At 46.7% G+C, this 23,407-nt stretch overlaps 2 protein-coding genes across 9 annotated transcripts in view; both read right to left on the bottom strand.

Annotated features, from left to right (window-relative positions):
- Window positions 1–5,077, bottom strand: part of RRM1 (ribonucleotide reductase catalytic subunit M1) — a 42,155-nt gene extending 37,078 nt beyond the window's left edge. For 2 of the 6 annotated variants that reach the window (XM_059930934.1, XM_059930938.1), the window contains exon 1: window positions 4,751–5,077. In XM_059930934.1, the coding sequence (XP_059786917.1) occupies window positions 4,751–4,769 (19 nt within the window). In that variant the 5' untranslated portion in view covers window positions 4,770–5,077. Of the gene's footprint in view, window positions 1–985; window positions 1,046–1,696; window positions 1,716–4,284; window positions 4,513–4,750 lie in introns of those variants that run through there. The other 4 variants (XM_059930931.1, XM_059930932.1, XM_059930936.1 and 1 more) reach the window with 4 other exon arrangements.
- Window positions 5,078–6,513: 1,436 nt separating this feature from the next.
- Window positions 6,514–23,407, bottom strand: part of STIM1 (stromal interaction molecule 1) — a 199,518-nt gene continuing 182,624 nt past the window's right edge. The window contains exons 7-13 of one of the 3 annotated variants that reach the window (XM_059930929.1): window positions 22,371–22,548; window positions 17,238–17,405; window positions 16,626–16,726; window positions 16,116–16,351; window positions 14,821–14,913; window positions 12,929–12,998; window positions 6,514–8,439 (exon numbers count right to left, since the gene is read on the bottom strand). In XM_059930929.1, coding sequence (XP_059786912.1) covers window positions 7,923–8,439; window positions 12,929–12,998; window positions 14,821–14,913; window positions 16,116–16,351; window positions 16,626–16,726; window positions 17,238–17,405; window positions 22,371–22,548 — 1,363 coding nt within the window. In that variant the 3' untranslated portion in view covers window positions 6,514–7,922. Of the gene's footprint in view, window positions 8,440–12,613; window positions 12,999–14,820; window positions 14,914–16,115; window positions 16,352–16,625; window positions 16,727–17,237; window positions 17,406–22,370; window positions 22,549–23,407 lie in introns of all 3 variants that reach the window. The other 2 variants (XM_059930928.1, XM_059930930.1) reach the window with 2 other exon arrangements.

Genomic DNA, 23,407 nt, shown 5'->3' with positions numbered 1-23,407 from the left:
GATATGGAAGCATATACATATGGACCTCATCTAGTTAGTCCTTTTATGGTTTTGGACTTAGATCCTATTGCTCTTTGCTCTTCCTAACAAAAAGTCCTGGCTGGCCCAAGGACTTTCTCAAATGTTTGATGAAGAATAAATAAACAATAAGATACCACTAGTAACCCATCATCAATAGAACAAGTTAGTTTTTCTTAAACACTGATATATTAACTAAGATAGCCCTTCTCTTTCTGATCACCAATGTGATCTCCTTTTCTAACCAGACTCACATATGCAGTGTTTAACTCTGGAATACAGTTAATTAGCTGGCCTACACTGGGACTGAGCCCTCAATGCTCTACCAGCTGATTAGGCAGACAGGTGACCACAAGGCAATATTAGCAAACTGAGAATCTGCAGCTGCCAAATTAATCAGGAAACTGACAGAAAGTACGATGGCAATTGTCTTAATTCACACTGGAAAGTGGAGGCACACTAAGGGGCTAAAGGACCAATGATCCACTGTTCTCTAGCCTATCATTCCTCTCGGTCATTTTTTTTCAACCCACATGTTGATTTTATCATATCATTCTAATCCCTGCTTACATTATTATCCTCTCAAACAAGGCCTTCCTTAATTTGGTACCACATCTCCTCCTCTACTGTTCCTTGTGAAATAGCTGAAGTCCCAACAGGGCCTCCCATTCCCACATCCATATCACTGTTTATACCTTACTCTGCCTACAAGTCCCTCTTCCACCTTTCCATACGTCTAACTCCTACTCACTACTCAACTCTCACCACATCCATGAAACCTGCCCCAACAACTGTAACCCACATTGACCTCTTCCTCCTGTGAAATCCTCTAGAACACTAATTGTCTGATCTCCTCTTGGGTGTAAACTGTCTTTTTTAATTCCTCTCTCTTCAGGAAGACTTTGCTAATACTGTAAGACCAAGGATGTGTCTCTTTTACAAGATATGAACTTTCTATTCCCTCTACCTGCAACGTTCAGCCCACGGATCTTCACATAGCTGGCTCTTAGTATTATTCAGGGCTCAGCTCAAATGTCAGCTCCCTCCCTGAGGATACAAACCAAGATTACTTTCTTATTCATCTTCATCACATTACCCTGTTTTACTACCATCATCTCACTAACCACTATCTGGAATTAACTGGTTCTTACATGTTTACTTGTTTCTTATATACACTTAACTACTGTCACTCACTGCAGAATGTAAACTCCAATGAGAAAAGGGATTTAGCTTGTTTTGTTCACTGCTGAATTCCCAGTACCTAAAACAGTTCCTGGCATAAAGAGGTGCTGAATATAGTCAGCCCTCTGTATCCATGGGTTCCACATGAACAGATTCAACCAACCGTGGATCATGTACAATTTACGATCCACAGTTGGTTGGAGCCCTGGATGGGGAACTGGAATTCACAGATGCAAAACCCACAGAGGCCGAGGGACTACTATGGGACTTGAGCATACACGGATTTTGGTATCCACAGCAGGTCCTGGAACCAAATGCCGGTGGATACTGAGGAATGACTGTAAATACCTTCTGAATAATTGAATGAATGGGCTTCTATAGCCTATACTTTACCTATTAGAATATTGAACATATGTTATTATATTATTGTTCTTGTCTATCTTTCTCAATTGATTGTAAAGATCTTTGAAAACAAGAACTATGTCTGCCTACTCACCACGGTAACCTCAGTGCCCAGCACAGTATCCACACAGATCTGTAAAATATTGTAACACAGTGGGCTGTAAAGGGAATTAGAAAGGATGGGAGGGACGAAGGGAGAAGAGAGGGAGGGATAGACAAAGGATATGGAATAGAAGAGATTATCAGAGTGCAAACAGATGCTTTAAAAGGTATTATTTTGCAAACTTTTGTTTCAGCTTTATGTAAATACTTACATATACATGTGTGTGTACTCAGTCATGATGTAAAATGCAAAGTTTTGAAAACACTATACTAAATTCCAAAGCACACTTTACAACTCAGCTACACTGCATTTGTTCCATTGGTTCTCAACTTTTTTTTTTAACCTTAATCTCCTTGAGCAATACGATACTGTCCCACCAAGAAAAATAGCCCAAGACAGCAGATGAGAAAAACTCATCTACTATTCCCTTCTGTTATCTAACAATTTTCATATGGATTATTCCTGCATCCCTAACAGCCCTAAGATCATGGAAGATGGAGATGTCTTCTCCCTCTATTATTTCCCTCATGGTGCTTAGCAAGATATTAGCACATTCAGTAATACTTTAGGTAGACTGCTAGTTGACCTCCTGAATAATTACATTAAGATTAACAAAACCTACATGAGTTAGTCTGCTACTATACTATCATGCCAAAAATGGGGGGGGGGATACCCTAAGCAAATTAAAGATCAAAAATAAAATAAAGAAACAAATCTAAGTACAATGTTGTATATTAACAAGACTTTACAGATGAACCAGTTTGCAAGGCAGAAATAGAGACACAGATATAGGGAATAAACGTATGGACACCAAGGGAGGAAAGTGCTGGGGGGCGGGGGGGGGAGGTGTGAATTGGGAGACTGGGACTGACGTATATACATTAATACGTATAAAATAGATAACTAATAAAAATTTTAAAAAAAAGAAAAGAAAAAAGAAAAAACAAGCCTGGCAGAGTCTAGCAGCAAACCATCTGGATCACATTATGTTCTCTTAAGGAATGAGATAAAAAATAAGACCTGCCCTTTAGTTTGTTGTAGATAGTACTTTTTAAACCACAGTATTTGAAAGTGGACCCAAAAGGTTAAAAATGCAACACAGAGGTGTTACCCACTCCAGAGATCTATGTCCACAAGTTTTCAATTCATCTGTTACAGATTTATCATAAGGGCTCCTCATACTTACATATCTTTTTCTAAAGGTCTAAAAAACTGAACGCTCCTCTCTCACTCACAGGTATGGACCAATAAAAGTGCACTATGTATTTTGGTCTTTGGTCTCATCAGCTAAAAGAGGAGACTAGGGAAATTCAGAGAATGATGTTCTAAAGATACTAATGACAGGAAGGGCCACCACTGTCCACCTCTCCATCTCTCAGCTGTACGCCACCTAGTTACAACCAAATCAACTACCTGCCTACTCACAACACTCATCATATCCTACATTTTAAAATAATTATTCTCATCCACTCATGAATGAGCATCTATTCATGGCAGGTCCTGTGCTAAGTGTGGGCATAAAGTCCCCATCTCTGAAACACTCACAGCCTAGTGGACAAAACAATCAGTCAGTCAGTGTTTACAAAGTGCCTGCAATTTTGAAATAACTTCTTTGCTTCAACAGAGGCAAGTAGAGTCGACTCAAAACGTGTTCGTACCTGTCCCATATGGTTCTCTGTTAAGAGTATGTTTTGCTCTTGTTTTTCCAACCTGATTAAACCTTTTCCGGAGTCTGTCTCCTCTTATAATTAATTTCACAGAATGAAGCAAAGGACTGACACAAAGGAAGGTACTCAGCAAGCCTAACGGGAAATAAGTGTTGAGGAAGAACACAAGTCCCTGGCTCTTCGCGGTCCCCCACCCTGCCAGAAGATGTCTTGGCCACCCTACTCTAATTCCATATCTCTTCCCATCAAGGGTAAGGCCAGCCAGTCCCGATCCCAAACTCCTCTGGGACCACTCCTGGGGCAAACGGCAACACATCTCTTACGAAGGACAAACTCCGCGGAGATGTCTGTATCTGAGCCTGACGTTTTTCACCCCACAGAAGAGATCAGGAAGCTGGTAGGTGCCCGTGTAGGGTGCAGAGCCCCTGCTTTACTAGCTCCCCCCGCGCCTAGGGCAGGTGACCAAGCCTTTCAAATAAAACTCTGTTGTTCGCTATGGGTTCGAAGCCTGGCCTCACCAGCATCTAACCGGGTGACCGGGCAGTCTCCGCACCTCTCTCTGCGCTTCAGTATCTTCACCCGCGAAGCGGACCCAATAACCCCTACCTCAGGGGCTCCCGGTGAGGAATCAAGTACCGCCTGCAAAGAGCTGTGCGCGCACAGCTGCTATTCGCTAAAGGGAAGGTGTTAACTCTTTAGAAATGCGGCCGCATGGCAGAGCCAAGGGGCGCAGACTAAAGGCCAGAGGGGGGCTGGGGACAGACAGACGAAAGGGCAGGAGGCCGAGCAGGTGACAGGGCGGGAAGCTGCCGCCGGCAGCGCGGGAAGCGGCGGAGGCGGGCGGGCGCGGCTAACTGCTAGAGCGGCGGCAGCCCGCGTACCTCACCCACGGCCTCCTCCCCGGCCTCTCACCTCGTTTGATAACGTGCATCGCAGCTAGTGGCTGAGGCGCCGAGGGATGTGAGACGCGGCTGCAGCTCTGAGGCGCCGGCGGGATCGAGAAGGTGGCAGAGCGCGAAGGGTCAGGCTCGAGGGGTTAGTCGGGTGCAGGACCTGGAGTTAGGGCCAGAGTGCACTTTCCCTCCACTGAGCAGAGCAAGGCAATCTGAATCCTCTTCCCGCGCGCACAGCTACTATTCGCTAAAGGGAAGGTGTTACTCTTTAGAAATGCGGCCGCATGGCAGAGCCAAGGGGCGCAGACTAAAGGCCAGAGGCGGGTTGGGGACAGACAAACGAAAGGGCAGGAGGCCGAGCAGGTGACAGGGCGGGAAGCTGCCGCCGGCAGCGCGGGAAGCGGCGGAGGCGGGCGGGCGCGGCTAACTGCTAGGGCGGCGGCAGCCCGCGTACCTCACCCACGGCCTCCTCCCCGGCCTCTCACCTCGCTTGATAACGTGCATCGCAGCTAGTGGCTGAGGCGCCGAGGGATGCGAGACGCGGCTGCAGCTCTGAGGCGCCGGCGGAATCGAGAAGGCGGCAGAGTGCGGAGGGTCAGGCTTGAGGGGTTACTCGGGTGCAGGGCCTGGATTTAGGGCCAGAGTGCACTTTCCCTCCACTGAGCAGAGGAAGGCAATCTGAATCCTCCTCCCGCTCCCGCCAGCCGCAACGCAAAAGCGGCGCGACAAAGCTCGCGGGATGTTACGCGAAGCTGCCAGCGCCGAGGCCGGTGGGCAGGCCTAGCGTAGCAGAGGGTTGACCTTGCCCCGCAGCCGCCATGTTGAGTGTGGGCAGGGCCCAGGAGACGGCGCCTCTCCCACGGCCGTGTTGGGTGTGGGCGCGCCGGCGTGAGCGCCGCTCTCCGGCCGCCATGTTGGGTGTGGGCAAAGCCCAATTTGGGGCCCCGCGGCCGGACGTAACGCGCAGAGCCCGCCAGGCGTAGCCCCGCCTCTCTCGCCGGCAGGCCCCGCAGAAGTCAGGGCGGTTCGAGTACTTTTGAAAGAGCAAAACCCCAACCGTCCGCTTTTTCTTGTCTTGAAGACTGTTACATGATGATAACCCAAGACTGCCGTCAGAGCTGAGCTCTAGCCTGAGATTCGCAGCCGGAGGCTGGGAGGCCCAGGGCCCTTAGGGCGGCCTGAAATCTCGCACTCAGGTTGGAAGAGAGCCTTGCTAGGCCAAGGGCCTTTGGAGTTTATCTTGACGGAAATGGGAATGAGCCCTGGCAGAGTTTTGAGCAGGGCAGGGCTATGATCCATTTGCTTTTAGAATTATCCAGTGGATGTGGCTCGTGGAGGTAGAATGGACAGGACTTGGTTACCGAATGTGGGGAGTCAGAATAGGTGAGACATGACTCACAAGGCTGGTGTAGAAGCTTCTGATTTGGGCTAGGCAGACTGATTTTTATGATATCTCACGTGGCATCCCCTCCCTAAAACCTTTCACTGGTTCCTTACTGCCCTCAAGGTGGTCCCAAGGTTCCTGTGAAGTACAGTAATACCTCAAAGATATTGGACAACTGCAATATAGCGAGTATCACAATAAAGCAAGTCACACAAATTTTTTGGTTTCCCGGTGCATATAAAAGTTATATTTACACTATACTGTAGTCTATTAAGTGTGCAATAGCATTATGTCTATTTAAAAAATGTACATACCTTAATAAAAAAAACTTTGTTGCTAAAAAATGTTAACCACCATCTGAGCCTTCAGCAAGTGGTAATCTTTTGGCTGGTGGAGGGTTTGAAATATTGCAAGAACTACCAAATGTGACACAGAGACGTGAAGTAAGCAAATGCTGTTAGAAAAATGGCGCTGATAAGACTTGCTTGCCACAAATCTTCAATCTGTAAAAAACGCAATACTCGCGAAGTGCAATAAAATGAGTTATGCCTGTAATTCTCACAGTCACAGGTGATAAGTGAAACCATACAATAGATAGGGTCAGATGGCCTAGAGATAGGGTTGCCAGATTTAGCTAATAAAAATGTATCCCCAATATTTCATGGGACGTAATTATACTAAAAATTTGTTTGTCTAATATTCAAATACTGCGTCCTGTATTTCATCTGGTAACCCTACCCAGAGAGCTTTTGGGAATGTGTATGAGAGTTTCACTTTCCCTTGGCAGCGGAGAAATGTCTCTTCATCCTGTCTGCTATGCCACAAAGAGCACAGAGAACACAAGGAGAGTCAGTCAAAGCCAGCAGAGGTTAAAATCTCCTACATGCTTTATTGGACTTCAAAGAGTCTTATGAAATAACACAGAAAAACCCATGTGAGGGTGTCCAGGGGGTACAAGGCAGTCTGCAGCCTAGCACCCTCCCAAGACCAGCCCCAGGTGGCCCCACCCCAGGCCCAAAATAGGATCCCAGAGTAAAGACACGGCAGGGAGTGGGGCAGAGGGAAAATACCTTTACAGCCATTGCAAAAACAGGGAAGGGAGAGAGTTGTCTAGAGGGTGGGAAGGGCGGGGGAGTGGTCACACAGCCACCTTGACCTACACAATCTTCCTTAGCCACCCTCTTCCCTAAACCGGCTGTGTCCTTCGTGAGCCTCTGGCCCAGGCTATGCAGTAACATGAAAATGGGGTCTGACAGGGCAAGTATGTGGTGCAGGCACTTGGGAAATTCAGGAGATTTCATTTTTCAACTTTAAACTGTCTTTTGGTTCAAATGTGACAACATCCTGCCCAACAGCTCCAGGGCCCCATTAGAGCCCTGTATCATAGCTGAGGCTCCCACGGCCACGGGAGCCCACTGTCCTGAGCCTCAGGAGTAATGACGCTTGGGGAGCATTTGGGCAGCACCTCTTATAGACAAACCCTCCTGCAGGGTGGGGGAGCGGGGATAAGAGAGAAGCAGGTGTGGGTGAGAGAAGAGAGAAAAGGTGACTGCCTTGTAGCCCACATCTCTGGCTTCCACTCATCCTCCAACTAGGAGAAGTCTCTTCCGATCCACCCCCTAGCCTAGCCTCTTTTCAGAACTCTAGTGGCTTGTTCTCTAGGAATTGGTTTCGCTCCCCCATGGACCCCTGGAGGCCTCAGTGAGCCCCAGGCCGAGGTTCCCTCTGGCCCACCACACTCCCAGAGAACAAACCGCAAATATTAGGTCCTAGGCCCCAGTGTGGGGCAAACAGAACCATCGTCGGCGGGGTGGAAGAGATCTGAGGCACAGCTGTCAGAAGTTACTCCCCCTCTCGTCCCCCCTAGCTGCTAGGGGAAGTTGGGGAGTGGTGGGAGGGAGGAGCCCGGAAGCAGGAGACAGACAGAAACAAGAAACCAAACCTCAAAACTGGGACAGCAGAGACAGAAGCTGGAGCCCAGAGGCGGACCGGGAGCTGAGGGGACAGCAACTAAGACATGCACTGAAGTGGAGACGAGTGACAGCAGCAGCCCACGGGTGGGAGGGAGGCAGGGCAGGCAGGCCATGGTGGTCAGTTAATAAATAATGTTGAAGGACCCAAGGATACGGGGGGCAAGTATGTACAGTGCCCAGGCCCCAGGGCCAGCCCCTCCCATGCCCCATGCTGGGGGCCAGATATCTTGGAAGGGAGGGAAGGGGAGGCAGAAGACCAGGTAAGGACAAGCTGTCCCACAACTGCCACCCTCATCCTGCCTACTTCTTAAGAGGCTTCTTAAAGATTTTGAGGGGAAACTTCTTCCGGCCTGGGCTGGAGTCTGTCTCCTCACCAATGGAGCCATTATCCTCCTCAGCCACGGCCTTCTTGCCGGCCAGGTGGGGAATACGTGTATTTCGGCTAGCCTGCAGGGCTCGGCTGTCCCCAGCTGGAGACGGCGTGTCTGGGTCTGGGGAACTGGGGCTGTGAGAACGGGAAGAATCCAAATGTGGAGAACCACTAGGTGGGGCTGGGGAGCTCAGCTCCATCAGGCTGTGGGCCTTGTCCAGCCCGTGGTTCAGTGCCAGCAGTGCCTTCTTGGCCAGGGCAGGGCTGTCAGGCAGTTTCTCCACCAGAGAGACGGGATGGACCCCCTCAATCAGCCGGTGGCTGCCGTTGGAAGTCATGGCACTGAGAGCCTCATCTGCAGCACGGACCATCTGAGGAGGCTTGAGGACCAGACGCTGGCGGTCACTCATGTGGAGGGAGGACTCCGAATCGGAATGGGTCAAATCCCTGTAAGACAGGTCAGAGAGGAAGAAAGGGACACATAGAGGATGGGGGGCAGGGGGGAATTTGAAGAGGAGAGAGGGACCAAGAGAGAAGACAATGGCAGGGTAGGAAAATGGAGATGGAGAGAGGGGCAGGAGAGAGAAAATAGGGTGAATAGCAGGTGGGAAAGAGGGAAGAATGAGAAACAGAGGGAAGTTGAGCAGGCCATAAGCACGGGATAAGAGAGAAGGAAGGAATAGGGAATAAGGATAGATTGGAGAAGAGATAAGGAGAAAAGAGTAAAATTGGGGAGGAAGGAAAAGCAAAAGGAGAAGCAGGTAGAAATAAGGAGGACCAAGGGGAGAGAAAAAAAGAAAGAGGGAAAAGTGATGGAGAGAGAAGAGACAGACAAGAAGCAAAGACAAATGTCATTATACCATTATCTTTCTGGCAAAGGGCTTTCTAAGGCCTGCGCCCCACCCCTGATGAATGGCCAGGCCCTAAACCGGTGCAACCACTGGCTTCAATGCCACAGGCATCCTCCTCAATAAAATCTCTGCTTCCATAGCTGGCTAGATTTCTTAGGACTGAACCCTAAGCTAACACAGAACCCATATATTTCTCTGAGTCACCATTTTCCATGCCTTCCTCCCCCACTTATTCCTGTCACACCCTGGGACACATCCAGTCTGGGCCAGGCCCCAAGGAACAGGGCACATGCAATAAGTAGCCTGACCCAGCCTGGGGAGAAAAATGTTAGAACAGCCTTGCAAACAATCCCTCACCCACCCCAAAAGGCCAAGATGCTGCCTCTTCCAACCCTCTGTCAGGATTCAAAGGAGGTCACAGAGAAGTGTTTCAGAGTTCAAACCAAAGCTGGCTGACAGCAGGAAGGCTGGGGTCTTTTTCAGAGCTCTGCAGACAGGGAGAATGTAGGGAGGCGTAGAAAGACAGGACATTGGCCTTTAAGGAGCAGTGGTTCAGAAGAGCTGCACGCTGGAAGTCCTAAGGTCTAATTCAATTTCCATCTCTGCCTGAGGCTTGCTGTGTGACCTTGGACAAGTCATCTAACCTTGCTGGTCCTCAATTTTGGCCAAATGAAGATAACACCAATTCAATTATCTTGCAAGACTGTTTGGAGGCCCAAATATGTTGGCAAAGCACTTGAAAATGTAGAAAGTATTGTGGGAATGAAGATGATGAGGCCAGTCAAGCAGGAAGACCCTTACGTGGGCCAGTCACAAGAGGCTTCTTTGCAAGGCTGAGCTACGGGGACACGACACTGCACACTGGACATGCACACACAGAGGCAGCCCAGGATAGTCGAGACCCGTTAAGGGGCTGGCTGTTCCTAAGAAGACCATGAACTAATTCTGGACGCCACACCTCCTGCCTCTATAGACAAAAGGGTAGATATGGGAGTCCCCTGACAATCCCTTAATCCTCCTCCTCCTTTCCCAGAGGCCTGAGAACCCATGGCAGAGGCAGAGGAGAGGGCTAAGGGAAATGTTTAAACATCCAAGTCAGGAAACCAAAGGGAAAGGGTCATGAGTGGGAGAGGAGAGCCCAGCAGGACCCGGAAAGAAGGAGGCTGTGGGTGGAAAAATTAGGGAGGGCACCAGGCTCCAAAAACAGGCAAAAGCAGGAGGTTGGCTAATAGTTATTATAGGTTTAATTCTCAGCAGGAAACAATTAACTTAAGCAGCCATGCTGTGGGCCAGTACCTTCCTGAAGACAGGGGACAGCAGAGAACAATCCCAGCTCCAACTCCCATTCCAAATACTGTTTCAGCCACCTACTCTAGTGTTTATCAACTGTCTCATATTTGCTTTCATATTTCTGATGGTGTCCTTGCTTCTGTCTAAATGTGTCCTTGTTTCTCTAAGTCCCAAGATGATCCTCTCCGTATCCTGCCTTTTCCACACAGATGTGAACCACTGAGCATGGTGCCAAGGAAATTCTGGGGAGCAGCCACACCGGGATGAGGGGCCCTCTAGGCTGAGGAGGTGAGGATCCTAGGAGCCTACCTTTCTAATGCCAAGGAAAGACGAGAGGTCAAGAGGTTGGGGTCTACCCAGACTCACTCCTCCTGGCCCACTGCCCCATTTGGTCATGATTCCCATCCCTCTGTGCCTCCATCATCAACGAAAGCTGAGACTTCCAAAGCAAGAAAAGAACCTGGGAGGAAGCCTGGGTGGATATAGGAGGGGAAAGGCCCATTGAGGCAAGCTCACCTTCCCTCCCTGAATCTTTGAGACAATTCAGGTCAGGGGTGTCCCTCCCCAAAGGCTGGGCTGCCTTGGGCTCCCACCCCAAGCTACTAACCTTACTAGAGAGCCTGTTTGCCTTTAGAGATGATCCTCTGATGCATGGTGCAAAAGAAAATTCAGTAGTGAACAGGCCAGGCAGACGCACGTACTTCCCACCCTCCCTCCCCGCTGCCCTCAGCCTGGGCCTTGGAGCGTGAGATTCACAGCATCCTCTAGTGCCCCCAACCCACTTCGGTCCTCTCCATCTGTATTGGGAAGGGCAGTCTCCCTGCCTAGGCTTTTGGATGAAAATGAGGATGAGGATGAAGATGAGCAGCTCTGCTTCTAGTAAAGGCTGTCCTTTTGTGAAAGAGAAAGGAACAGCCTTCAAGGATAATTATCCAGAGGTTTGAGGGGCAGAGCTAGAGAGATTGGTATCCAGGGTGAGGCAGGACCAAAAGGAAGCAACAGGGTAAGCCGGCTGCAACCCAGAGGCCAGGATTGAGCCATGGTCACAGCTTCAGAGATGCGCGGTCCTTCCAGAGGAGAGGGACTTCCTGAGGGTCCTCTAAGCTTGTTCAGGCGAGGTCAAGGCTACTATCTCTGACCCTAGCCTATCACCTTGAGCTATTAGCAGGGAAAGTCCCTGCAGCTGCCAGCCCAGGCTGTGGGAGAAAGCCTTTCACCAGTTCTTATACAGTTCACTTACTGAGACCTTGTGAAAGGACAAAAATATCCAACAGAGTGTCCTGGAATGGAAAGCCAAGTCCTAGTCTGTGTTCTGCTCCTAATTAGCTTTGGGGCCTGGGAAAAATTACTTAACCCTTCAGAACCTTAACTTCCTTCTCAGACGTGAGTGTTTTAACGCCGGCCCGACCTATAAACCTCGCTGTCCAAAACCCCTAAATCTGTTTCCCCCCTTCTGAAGAGTAATTCCACGAAGGGTACTACATCCATTCAGTCACCCAAGCTAGAAACCTGGGCATCACCCTACACTCCTTCCTCTCCTCCACCCCTCAAAGCCAGTTACCAAATTAATCCTCTCGTTTCTATACCAAGACCTTGTTACCTCCCTTGATGGCCTACTGCAATGACTTCCAAATTCCTGTAGTCTCCCCATTCTTTCCTTTATACAGGCCACTAAAATGTTATTTCTAAAATGCAAATATGACCAATTCACTTTCTTCTAAAAACCCCTTTGCAGTTCTCCGTCTCCTGAAGGGTAATGGCCAAAGCCCGTGGCCTTTCAGAACCCCTCATCATTCTAGCCTCATCTACTACCCCTTCCCACCAACACATAGCCAATGTTCTAACCACACATAGATCAGATTCTCTTGAAACTCTATGCCTGTGCATGTGTTTCCTCTGCCTAGAATACACTTTCTCCTTTGCCTGCACACAGGGTGCCAGCACAAATGTCATCTCTCTTGTGAAGCATTCCACCCAGGTTCACACTGTTAGCCATTCCTTCTTCAACACCCCCTTAGCACTTATCAAACTGTTCCAGAATCATTTATGTACCTCTCCCAGACCAGACTGCAATTCTTGATGGCTGGGATTGTATCTTATCATCTACGAATCCCCATGCCCAGCAGAGCCTGGCAGAGTAGGTATCAATAAATGTTCGCTGAGGGAGTGAAGGAAGTGAGGGCTCCATTGAGATAACAGATGTGAAAGTTTAGGCCAAGGTGCTATAGGACCGTGAGGGAGGGGGGTTGTTACTCATTTTTAGAGTCAGCAAACCCCAAACAGAGAAGGGAAGAAAGGCTTACGGAGTTAGGCTGACCTTAAGGAGGAGTCGCAGGCTGGGAAAGGATAGGACAAGGAGAAGGTGCCCCACCGCACACCCCCCGCAGCTGACCAAGCAGCAGCCAGCAGGCAAAGGCCAAGGTAAAGGCAGCAGAGAGGCAAGGAAGGGAGAAAGGAGAGAGAAGAGAGACAGCTGGTACCCCAAGCTCTCTGAATGCCAAGGCATCACAGCGGTGCTGTAAGAAGGGGGTGGGTCAAGGTAGGGCTTCATCTGGAGGAAATAGGAAGTGCTGTGGTGGTAATAAACAGGGTGGATGTGGACGGTGGTGGTGGTGGTGATGGTGCTGGAGGTGGTGGCAGTGGTGGTGGTGGTAGAGGAGCAGGAAGAAGCAGAGGCAGATGGAGCGCTGGTCCCGAGGCCTTCAGAACTGAAAGACTGTCCAGATGAAAGGCTGCGCATTCGCCGCAGAGAGACCCGGCTTGTCAAGAAGTGGCCAGCCTCGCCCTCTACCAACCTCTGAGATCCCAGGCCATGCTGTGGTTCCATCAGGCGCTGCCGGACGCTGCTGCTCTGCAAGCTGGGGGCTGCAAGGAGAGTGAAGAAAGTGTGAGGAAGGGCCAGCCTACTTTGGGCTGGTGGGAAGCAGGTTTGCCCATGGAGAAATGCTTACTGGAGACCACTCTGGGCCTTCAGTGGCCAGTCTGGAGAATGGGGCACCTCCTCCCCGAAACCTCCCACCAGGGGTCCTAAAAGGAAGGGGAAGTTGAAGATGAGGTACCCAGGTCAGTTTTAATGGCAATTCCAATGGAAGGAGACCTAGGGCCAACATTACTATGAAGGGAGACGGTAAGGCAGTTAGTGGGAAGGCACAGGCAGGACGGGGTAGGATAGGGGTTTGGGACAAGGTCCGGGAGGGCACTAAGAACCAGCCTTTTTAGAAAGCCAAACTCAGGAAATAATTCACAACTCAGACAAGGATTTATACACAAACATGTTCATCACATCATTATTAATAATTGTATGAAAGTAAAAATAAAGGTGGAACAACAGGAAAATGATAACACATCCAACTGCTGGAAGGTTACACAGCTATTAAAAATGATGCTTATGGGAATTCCCTGGTGGTCCAGTGGTTAGGACTCAGTGCTTTCACTGCCAGGGCCTGGGTTCGATCCCTGGTTGGGGAACTGAGATTCTGCAAGCCACGTTGCACAGCCAAATAAAAAAAGCTGCTTATGAGAAGATTTTTAAAACATAGAAAAATATCTATTAAAATGCTCAGGGAAAACAAAAGGATACCAAATCTCATGTAAAAGGAATACCTTGAGCTATAGAATACACAAGACAGGAATTTGAAACAAGGCCTTTCTGTTTCTAGCTGTGACCTTGAGTAACTTACTTCCCTATTTTAATTCCTAATTTATAAAATCCTTCAGGGTTGTCATGAGGCTTCAAGATAATGTTTTTAAAGTACCTGACACAGTTCATGGCACTCAGTAAATGGTAGTGGTTATCATTATCTTGACCACATAAAAAAATTATTTAAAAATTCACAAACAAAAGACTGAAAGAGAAGGTACTCAAATATGATGGGATTAAAGGTGTCTTTTTATGCCCATATTTACTCTTTTTACTATCCAAATTTCTTCTAATAAGCATGTACACAACAAAGAACCAGCTCTTGGATCAATGCTGCAAATCAGGCTCTTGGAAGATGAGGGCCACCATGCCCAGAGAAGGGGTATGTGGGTACCAGACAACTTAGAGATGTGCTAGAACATCCCTCTTGGGCTCATTCCCAGCTCCAGTTGAAAACAGAATTCACACCTTTGTTTTTTTCTCCTTTACCCTGATATATGGGCCTCCTTGCCTTCTCCCTAAAGATGGGAGAAAGGACACAGTTACATAGATGGCAGAAGCATTGGAAGGGCCACCAGGAAGAGAGCACAGTTCCATGGTGATGGAGAGCTAGGGAGGCAGGGCTTCTATGGCTGGTGGCTTTCGAGACATGAAAGGGAGGCTTAAGGGGAAGAGGAAGCATGGAATAGGGACGGGGAAAGAGAGACAGAAGGGGAAAACAGAAAGAGAAAAGAGGAAGAGGATCTTTCCTTCCCTCTTTCATCTCAGCCCAGCTAGCTGAAGGGCCACCAGGACATCTGTCTAGCTGGGCTGAAAGGAGAAGCCTAAGCCTTCCATCACCATGGCTGTTCTCTCTCAAGCCCTCAGCTGAGCAGGCTGATTCTTCTCACCTCCGAACCCTTCCCTGAAGTTAGTAGGGACTGTGGTGAGGGAATAGCAGGAGCAGGCAGGGGAGTGACGCAGGCAGGAGAAGGGGCCCGTGGGATAGGAGTGTTGGTTTAGTCCCAAAAGTTGGAAAAACAAAAGCCCCAAAGGGGCTCCTCAAACCCGGGTATTTCCAGAGGGACTGATCATCCGAGCCGGCGGATGTTGAGCAGAGAGAGCGGTCACTGAACCTACGCCCCATCAGCCAGGCAGCATCTAGGGTCCAACAGCCAGGCCAAAAGGAGAAGAGAATCTGATTTACAGAGGGCTTCACCCTGCCCCTCAATGGGATAAGGGAAGGGCCAGGGGGCAAGGGGTGGGTGGCTCAGAGCTAATGAAGGTCCCTCCCAACCCGGAGAACATGGGAGCCTTTAGATCAATACGTCAAGATCAAGCTCTACCTGTTAGTGATCTTAACCTTGCTGGGCCTTTGATTAAAGCCCTGCCAAGTTAACAGCCCAGGGAAAGAAGAGGCTTGCCCAGAGGCAAACTATCGTTGAAGAAACTTACAAATAAATCCTGTCTAGAGCTGGAATCCAGCCTGATTAAAGAATCTGACTTTCTGAAAGTGAGCCCCTAACCCAGCCCAGCTTTCTGCCATCCCCTCTGCACTCATGGGATATGGGCCCAGCACAAGAGCTTTTCCATAAAAGTCTATTCTATTTATCTAAAATAGCCTCTGATCCAGAGAAAAATTCAACAGGGTCAGTAAGGGGTATGTCCCTTCCTTCACTGAAGAATTCCCACAGAGTGCTGTCTCCTTCAATTCTGCTCTACTCAGCTCTTACCCCTCGCAGGGGAGAAAAGGAAGAGGGAAGACCCAGGACAGAGGGTGGGGATGGCCGAGAGTTCAGGTGGAAAGACAGACATGCTTGTGCAGGAGATCCCTCCTGGACAAGAATGTCTTTCTGGCTTGGAGGATTTAGGGCTCTTTCACTGTAAGGGACTATTGCTTCCTGGGGCCTCACACGAAAAAACAAAAAGAAAGAGACATCATTCCATTCAACTACTTTAGCGATTAAAAGTAAGGAATATAAAATTAAAACAAATTAAAGCAATAAGTAGTCAAAATGAATGCCATTTTTATATTATGAACCACTAAAGGAGATTATTTTTATAAAGATAGATAGGAGGGGGGGAAAAAGAGAATAAAGGGATTAAAAAAAACACAAAGAGTGAAGGGAGACACACTTAACACAACAGACCCATAGGGCAAACAGAACATATAGCAAGGGAAAACCACCAAAAGGACAACTTATAAAGGGGTATCTTGATGCGGATTGTGCTTTACTAACCAAGGTCATGAGTTAAACCATCTTGGTTTCTGCCCCATATGTTGCTTAAGCACGGCAGAGGCCAACTTCTCAATCTGCACATCAAAGGCTCCTTCCCTCATCCCCACCCAAGAGGTCACCTACACTGCATGGACAAGGGTGACACCATCTCCTCATCCATGTCATCCACGTCGTCAGTCATGATGAAGTGGGCAGGGTTGGGGCGTGTACTACCCATCCAGCTGGGATCTATGTTGAGGGCAGCCACCAGTGAGTGGATGCCAGGATTATTGACAATCTGGAAGCCACAGAGGATCTCAATCTGTTGCCAGCGGTGCAGGCGCTCCCGCAGTGCTGCCGTCACCTCGCTCAGAGCTTGCCTGAAGAGGGATGAAAGAAAATGGCAGGCATGGGCTGGGTGTGAGCCCCAATAGAAATGAGGTTTCCTCTCAGAGGAACAAGTTGGGGGGATATGTGTAAATAAGAAACACAATTAAATCATAAACTTAAGAGCAAGGTGGGAAATAGCCAGGGGCTGGGGCAGGAGACCAGAGCTGTACCTCTACCAGTGAAGAAGCAGAGTTAGGGCTGGAGGCCCTGGACAACCTCAAACTCTGAGGACATCGCCAGAGCTGGGCAACAGGTGCTACTTACTTAGCTGTTAAGATTTTGTGATCCACATCATCCAGGGAAGAGCTGTGGGCCACGTGGAAGGTGCCAAAGAGTGTGTTTCTCTTCTTTTTTATCTTCTCAGCCTGCAAAGATGAGGTCCTCAGCTTAAAAAGAGCAGGGATAGAGGCTGGAGAAATGAGAAATGCTATTCTGTGGCTGGTTCCCCCTCCTCCTAGCACAGCTTAGGCTGCACAAGAAGAAGGAAGGCAAGAAGAGAAAGGAAAACAGAAGGCAACAGGAGAGAAAAGGGTAGGGGAAGAAAGAAAATAGAGGCAATGAGACAAGCCAATGGATCCTGGCCCCAGGAGGATTCTGTCCCCATGTCAGTCTGGGGCCAGCAGAGACGTCCCTCTACCTGCCTCCACTTGCTTCATCTTTCCCAGAAGGCAGGTGGGAGTAGCCCCACACCCTCATTCCCTCCTCCAGAAGCCTGAAGACATTATTAGAAACTGTATTATCAGGGAAAGAAACAAAACCCAACACCAGGATGTCTCTTTGTCCAACAGGAGGGATATAGAGAGGCAGAGAGGAGGAAGAAGGGCAGGTGAAAGAGGGTGGGGGAAGAGAAGAGGGCAGCAGGAGGGCAGGTCTCACCCCCTCCTTGGCCACCAGCAGCTGCTTCTCGGCATTTTGCTTCTTGATGTTGTAGTACTGTACCTCCACCTCGTGTGTCAGCTGCAGCCACTTCTGAAGGGCCTCTGGAGCATACCATGAGCTATGTGATTCCAGCTCCTTCTCTGCTTTCCTCAAGGCCTCCCGGACCTGTGTAGCCAAGAGGATGTGAGTCCTTACTACTACCAAGACCCTCTCCAATGCCTCTGTATGATACTTCAGAGTTCTTTTCTTCTATCTCACCTAAGCTTCACAACTCTCCCGAGAGGGAGAAAGGGCAAGGATTATTCTCTGTATTTTATGTACAAGAAACCAAGCTTGGAGAAGGAAAGTAACCTCCTCAAGGTCACACAGTCAGTAGTGTCAACCAGAACTCAGATGGAGATTTTTTTATTTTTTTATTTTTATTTTTTTTTTTGCTGCCAGACTAGAGCATTCTTTTCTCACATACTTGTTGCCTCTCCTCGTCATATAGCCAATCTCAGCAATCTTCCCTGCTCTCATAAGGTACAGGTTATCTCAATAAATCCTCTTCTTTCTGACAGTTGGGTCTGTTCTTGGACTCAAGACATCACAATGTGGCAGGAAAGCATTTGGTTGGGAGTCTGGAAATATGATCTGGTCCCTGGTCTGTCATTCAACTGGCTGTGTGACCATGTGTTTCCTAAAGCAGATCTCAATCAGTGTAAGGCTTTCTGCCATGCAAATCCAAACTGTAAGTGAAGGGGTGATCTCAGGAGAGCATAAGCTCACCGTCATGAGAGGTATGTAAAGAGCTCATGTCAGAAAGACCTTCAAAATGATTGCTAATCCAGAAGGGGACTGGCCTGAATACTCTCCAAAGTCTCCTCCAGCCCAGAGACTTTGTCTGTGATTCTCCCATTGAGATGGGTGGGTAGGCTGTAATGGGCACTCTCTACAAGGCAAGAAAACAACAAGCAAGCTTACACCTAACATGGGCATTGCCAACAGAGGCCAAGATATGGAAGGACCAATGTGTAAGCAGACATCTCACTGACTTCTCAGCAAGGAGCATAAAATGAAGCAGATGGTCACAAAGCACTCAAGCATGAAAGGTCTGAAAGTATATACAGAATCCATTATATTCACTGAATTCCTTCTATCTCACCCAGGCTACCAGTATAAATGATCCCCAACTCCCCCATCTGAACACTGACTTCTAGCTGGTCGGAATCCCAGAGAAAAGAGATTGAGAGCAGTCTCATGCCCAACTTCAGCCACTGGGGAAGTATCCCACAGCAGGCCTGAGGTCCTCCCCTGAGCCTAATATAGACCAGGAGGGCCTTAGCTAAGGACAGAACACCTTCATTCCTCTGAAAGCCAATGACAAGATCAAGCGTCATTTGGTTTTTGCTCCTTGAAAAGGAAACTATAAAATGGCCCACTCCTGGCTTTATAGATTTAAAATGAGGAACAGATACCTTAGAGGCTGATACACCGAGTCTGGAAATGTAGGATCAAGTTCTACATTAAAAGCAGTTTAACGTAGCTGCAGAACTTTGAAGCTCTGAGGAGCAGGAGGACAAAGAGCTAGCTTAAAAACCTCCAAGTGGCAGAAAGGAATCTCTCATCGTCTTTCAGGGCTGAGGAGAAAGAAATCCACCAGATCTCAGTCACAAGTCAGGAAGGGGCGTACCTGAGAAACTGGGACAAATGAGCCTTAGGCCAAGTCTTATTAAACTACAACCCAGTTCCAACATATGTCAGTCTCTCATTGGCTTGAGGTGATCAGAGCCTCACCCAACATACCTAACAGAACCCTATATCTGATGGAAGATAAAAATCACCTGCAGCCTCTATTATTCTTTATGCACACCGTCCAGCATTTAATAAAAATAAATTACTAGACATGAGAAGAGGCAGGAAAATATAAGCAATAATCAAGAGGAAAAATAAGCAGTCCCATAAATGATCCAGATGTTAAGAGTTACCAGTCAAGGACTTTAAAAATACTATGATTGAAATGTTAAAGAAAATATGGGAAAAGATGGACAGGAAACATGAAAACATGGAGATTCTGGACAGGGAATGAGAACCTATAAAAGAGCATTCTAGAAAATGCTCTATGAAAGGGCATTCTAGAAAAATACATTATCTGAGAGTAGGATTCCACTGGATGGGCTAAATAGCACAATTCTCGGCAGAATACAAGATTAGGGAACTCAAAGACAAATCAATATAAAATAACCAAACCAAAGCACAGAGAGAAATAAAGAACAGAACTAAGCATAATACACACTACAGAGAATGTGTATTCTGCAGTTGTTGGGTAAAATGCTCTATATACATCAATGAGGTGAAATTGATTAACCATGTTTAAATTTTTTATATCCTTACTGATATTTTTGGCTGCTTATTACTGAGAGATAGATGCTAAAATCTCTAACTTTGATTATGAATTTGTCCTTTTAGTTTTTTTAACTTTTGCTTTACATATGTATTTTAACTATATTATTAGGTATATCAAATTAAGGGTTGTTATATATATTACTGTTTAATTCACATATATCATAAGTGAAATGTCCATTTTTGTCTCTAGTAATACTTCTTTCTCTAAAGTCTACTTTGTTTGATATTAATATAGCTACCGCTGCTTTATTTTGCTTAGTGTTTATCCTAGTGTTCTCATCCTTTTACTTTTAAACATTTTGTATCCTTATTTCTAAAGCTTGCCTCTTGTAAACAGCATATAGTTGGGTTTTGTTTTTTATCCAGTCTGACACTTTGCCTTTCAATCGTTTTGTGTAGTCTGTTTACATCAACCAAGTCTCAACACATTTGAAAGGACTAAAACCCTATGGCACACACTATTTGACCACAGCAAAATTAAACTGGAAATCAATGAGAAAGATAAATAGGAAAGTACCCAAGTGTTTGAAAATTAGGCAACACACTTCTAAATAACCACAGGCCAAAAAAGAAATCACAATGGAAATTAGATAATATTTTGAAGTGAATGATAATGAAAATATGAAATATCAAAACTTAGTAAATGCAGCTAAAGCAGCGCTGAAATGGGAATTTATAGCTCTAAATGCATGTATTAGAAAAGATTAAAGGTTTAAAATCTATAACCTAATCTTCCATCTCAAGCAGCTAAAAAAATAAGAACAAGTTTAAAAAATTTTAAGTGCAAGACTCCTACACTGAAAACTACAAAACACTGTTGAGAGAAATTTTTAAAGACCTAAATAGGTGACAGGATAACCAATGCTCATGAATTAGAATAATTATTTGGTTAAAATGTCAGTTTTCCCCCACATTAATCTATAGATTCAATGTAAAAACAAATAACAATCCCAGCAGAGCACACTGTAACGGAATGACAAGCCAACATGGAAATGCAAAGTACCTAGAATAGCCAAGGCCATGTTGCAGGAGGACAAAGCTGGAGAACCTAACACTGCCAGATATCAAGACTTGTTGTAAGACAATGTGGGATAAGGATAGACATATAGACCACAGAACAGAGTATCTACCAGGGAAAAAACCTTGATCTCCTACCTCATCTTATACACAAAAATTAGTTTGAAATAAGCCATATCCCTAAATGTGAAAAGTAAAACAATAAAGCTTCTAGAGGAAAATATCTTGGAGTTAGGGGAAGATTTCTTAAACAGGCCACAAAAAGCATCAACCATTTAAAAAAAAAAAGATTGAATAATTGGTCTTCATTAAAGTCAAGAACATCTGTTCATTAAAAGACAATATTAAGTGGCTTCCCTGGTGGCGCAGTGGTTGAGAGTCCGCCTGCCAATGCAGGGGACACGGGTTCGAGCCCTGGTCTGGGAGGATCGCACATGCCGCGGAGCAGCTGGGCCCGTGAGCCATAATTACTGAGCCTGTGCGTCTGGAGCCTGTGCCCCACAACGAGAGGCCGCGATAGTGAGAGGCCCGCGCACTGTGATGAAGAGTGGCCCCTGCTTGCCACAACTAGAGAAAGCCCTCACACAGAAACGAAAACCCAACACAGCCATAAATAAATAAATAAATAAATAAAAATTAAAAAAAAAAAAAAAGACAATATTAAGAGAGCAAAAAAGCAAGCCACAGTCTGGGAGAAAATATTTGCAATATGTATGTATATATATAGACAAAAAGACTTACATCCAGAATATATTTTAAAACTCTTACAAATCAATTAAGAAAAAATACAACCCAATTTTTTAAATTAGAAGAGATTCCCAAATAAAGTGGTCGATAAGCTTAGGGAAAGGTATTCAATATTATTGGTCAATAGGAAAATGAAAATTAAAATCACAATGAGATACCATTATATCCATATCAGAATGTATAAAATGAAAATGCCTAAAAATACCAAAGTTGTAGCTCAACTAGAACTCTCACACTATTGCTGGTGGCAGTATAGATTGGTACAACCATTTTGGAAAACTGTCAGTTTCTGATAAAGCTAAATATATAAATGCTCTACTGCATATCCAACAGAAATAATTGATGCCCACCAAGAAGGTTCATAAACAATGTTGTTGATAAACTGCAAAAAAAAAAAAAAAATCTGCAAACAACCCAAAAGTCTATCAACAGGAGAATGGATAAATAATTTACAGTATATTCATACAATGGATTAATACTCAGCAATGGAAATAAATCAATTATCACTACATGCAACATGGATGACTCTCACAGACATAATGCTGAGTGAAAGAAACCGAACACAAAAGAATACATACTGTATAATGCTATTTATATGATGTTCAAAAGCAGGTGAAACTAATCTGGTTTAGAGATTAAGACTCTAGTTACCTTTTGGGTGGAATATCGACAGGGAGAAAGGGGAGACAAAAGTGAGCCTTCTGAGTGCTTAAGAGAGTCTGTATCTTGATCTGGATGGTGGTTACACAAGTACATGCATATGTAAAAGTGTGCCAGCTGTATACTTATGATTTGTATACTTTATGTAAATACCTCAATTAAAAAGGAACAAAATAACTGTTACCACCTGTTATTCACTGTTCTTTGACAACCACAGTGACCATTTTTTGCAACTTTCCGACTACTCTTAGCCAGACCTTTGGCCCCTGTCCTTTTACCCCACCCCCTCGGGGTGTCCAAGAATTTTCAGATTTCCCCTACCTGCTCCAACTCCTCCTCAGCATATTTTTGGCGGCTCCGTTCATTCTCAGTACCCTCCCGCAGCTCCTTCAGCCGCTGGGCTTCCTGCTTGGCAAGGCTGATCTCATCACGCAGCTTCTTCTCCAGGTGTACCTTCTCCACTTCCACTGTGCGGTGCTCCTCCTGGGCTTTGTGCAGCCTGGGGGGCGAAGCAGGGAGCTGGAGAAGGCCAGGCAAGCGGGCGCCAGCCAACACGCCACGAGGCATGGCATCCAAGAGGAAAATGAGGGCTCCAGCACTCTGAACATATTCTCCCTACTCTGCTGCCTGCCTGGCTCTGAGGTAGCTCAGGTCACAACAGAAACCACGGTCACTACCATAATTCTTATGTGGGCCATCATTTTGCTGCCAGTAATAAAGGCTGTGAAGCTAGGTTCCCGGGTACCTGAATCCTTCCTTCTAAGGTGTCTCACATACTCAGATTGTAACAACTATTAATTTACAAGGTATTTCACATTTGTTCTCCCTGCAGATAATGATATATTGTATCATTATAAGCCTGGGACAGATATGGACATGAAGGCTTAGAGACGGGAATAAACTGCATGTAGAACTGAGACCAGAATTCCAATCTGTATGTCTTCAAATCCCACAGTTACTACCTTATACCAAGGCATCTGGAAGGTGCAATAAATGTAGAACACCCTGCAAGCTAGACCAAAGACCCAGAGAAAGCCTGATGGTGAGATGTGATGGGGGTGGTGGTAGTGGGGAGATTTAAGGAAGATGAGAGGGGAACTATTGAGCTGTACCTCTTGGACTCCTGAGTACCTGTTCCCAGAAGCACCGAAAAATGAAATTCATGCCAAAGGGGCTGGACAAGATTTGGGAGAGCCCCTGCTGCCCCCAGCCCTGAGTTCCCTTCCTAAGTATCTTCCATGGTGGGTAAGATCTCAAGGGCATCAGTTATAATGAAAATATGCCCTTGTACCCACCCACACATTCCCTCTGTTTACTGACAAAACCCTTCATCCATCCAACCAAGCTTCCTTCCTTCC

This window comes from Balaenoptera ricei, chromosome 8, assembly GCF_028023285.1.
Source record: "Balaenoptera ricei isolate mBalRic1 chromosome 8, mBalRic1.hap2, whole genome shotgun sequence".
Lineage (NCBI taxonomy): Eukaryota > Metazoa > Chordata > Mammalia > Artiodactyla > Balaenopteridae > Balaenoptera > Balaenoptera ricei.
This window is presented reverse-complemented; position numbering and strand designations above follow the sequence as displayed.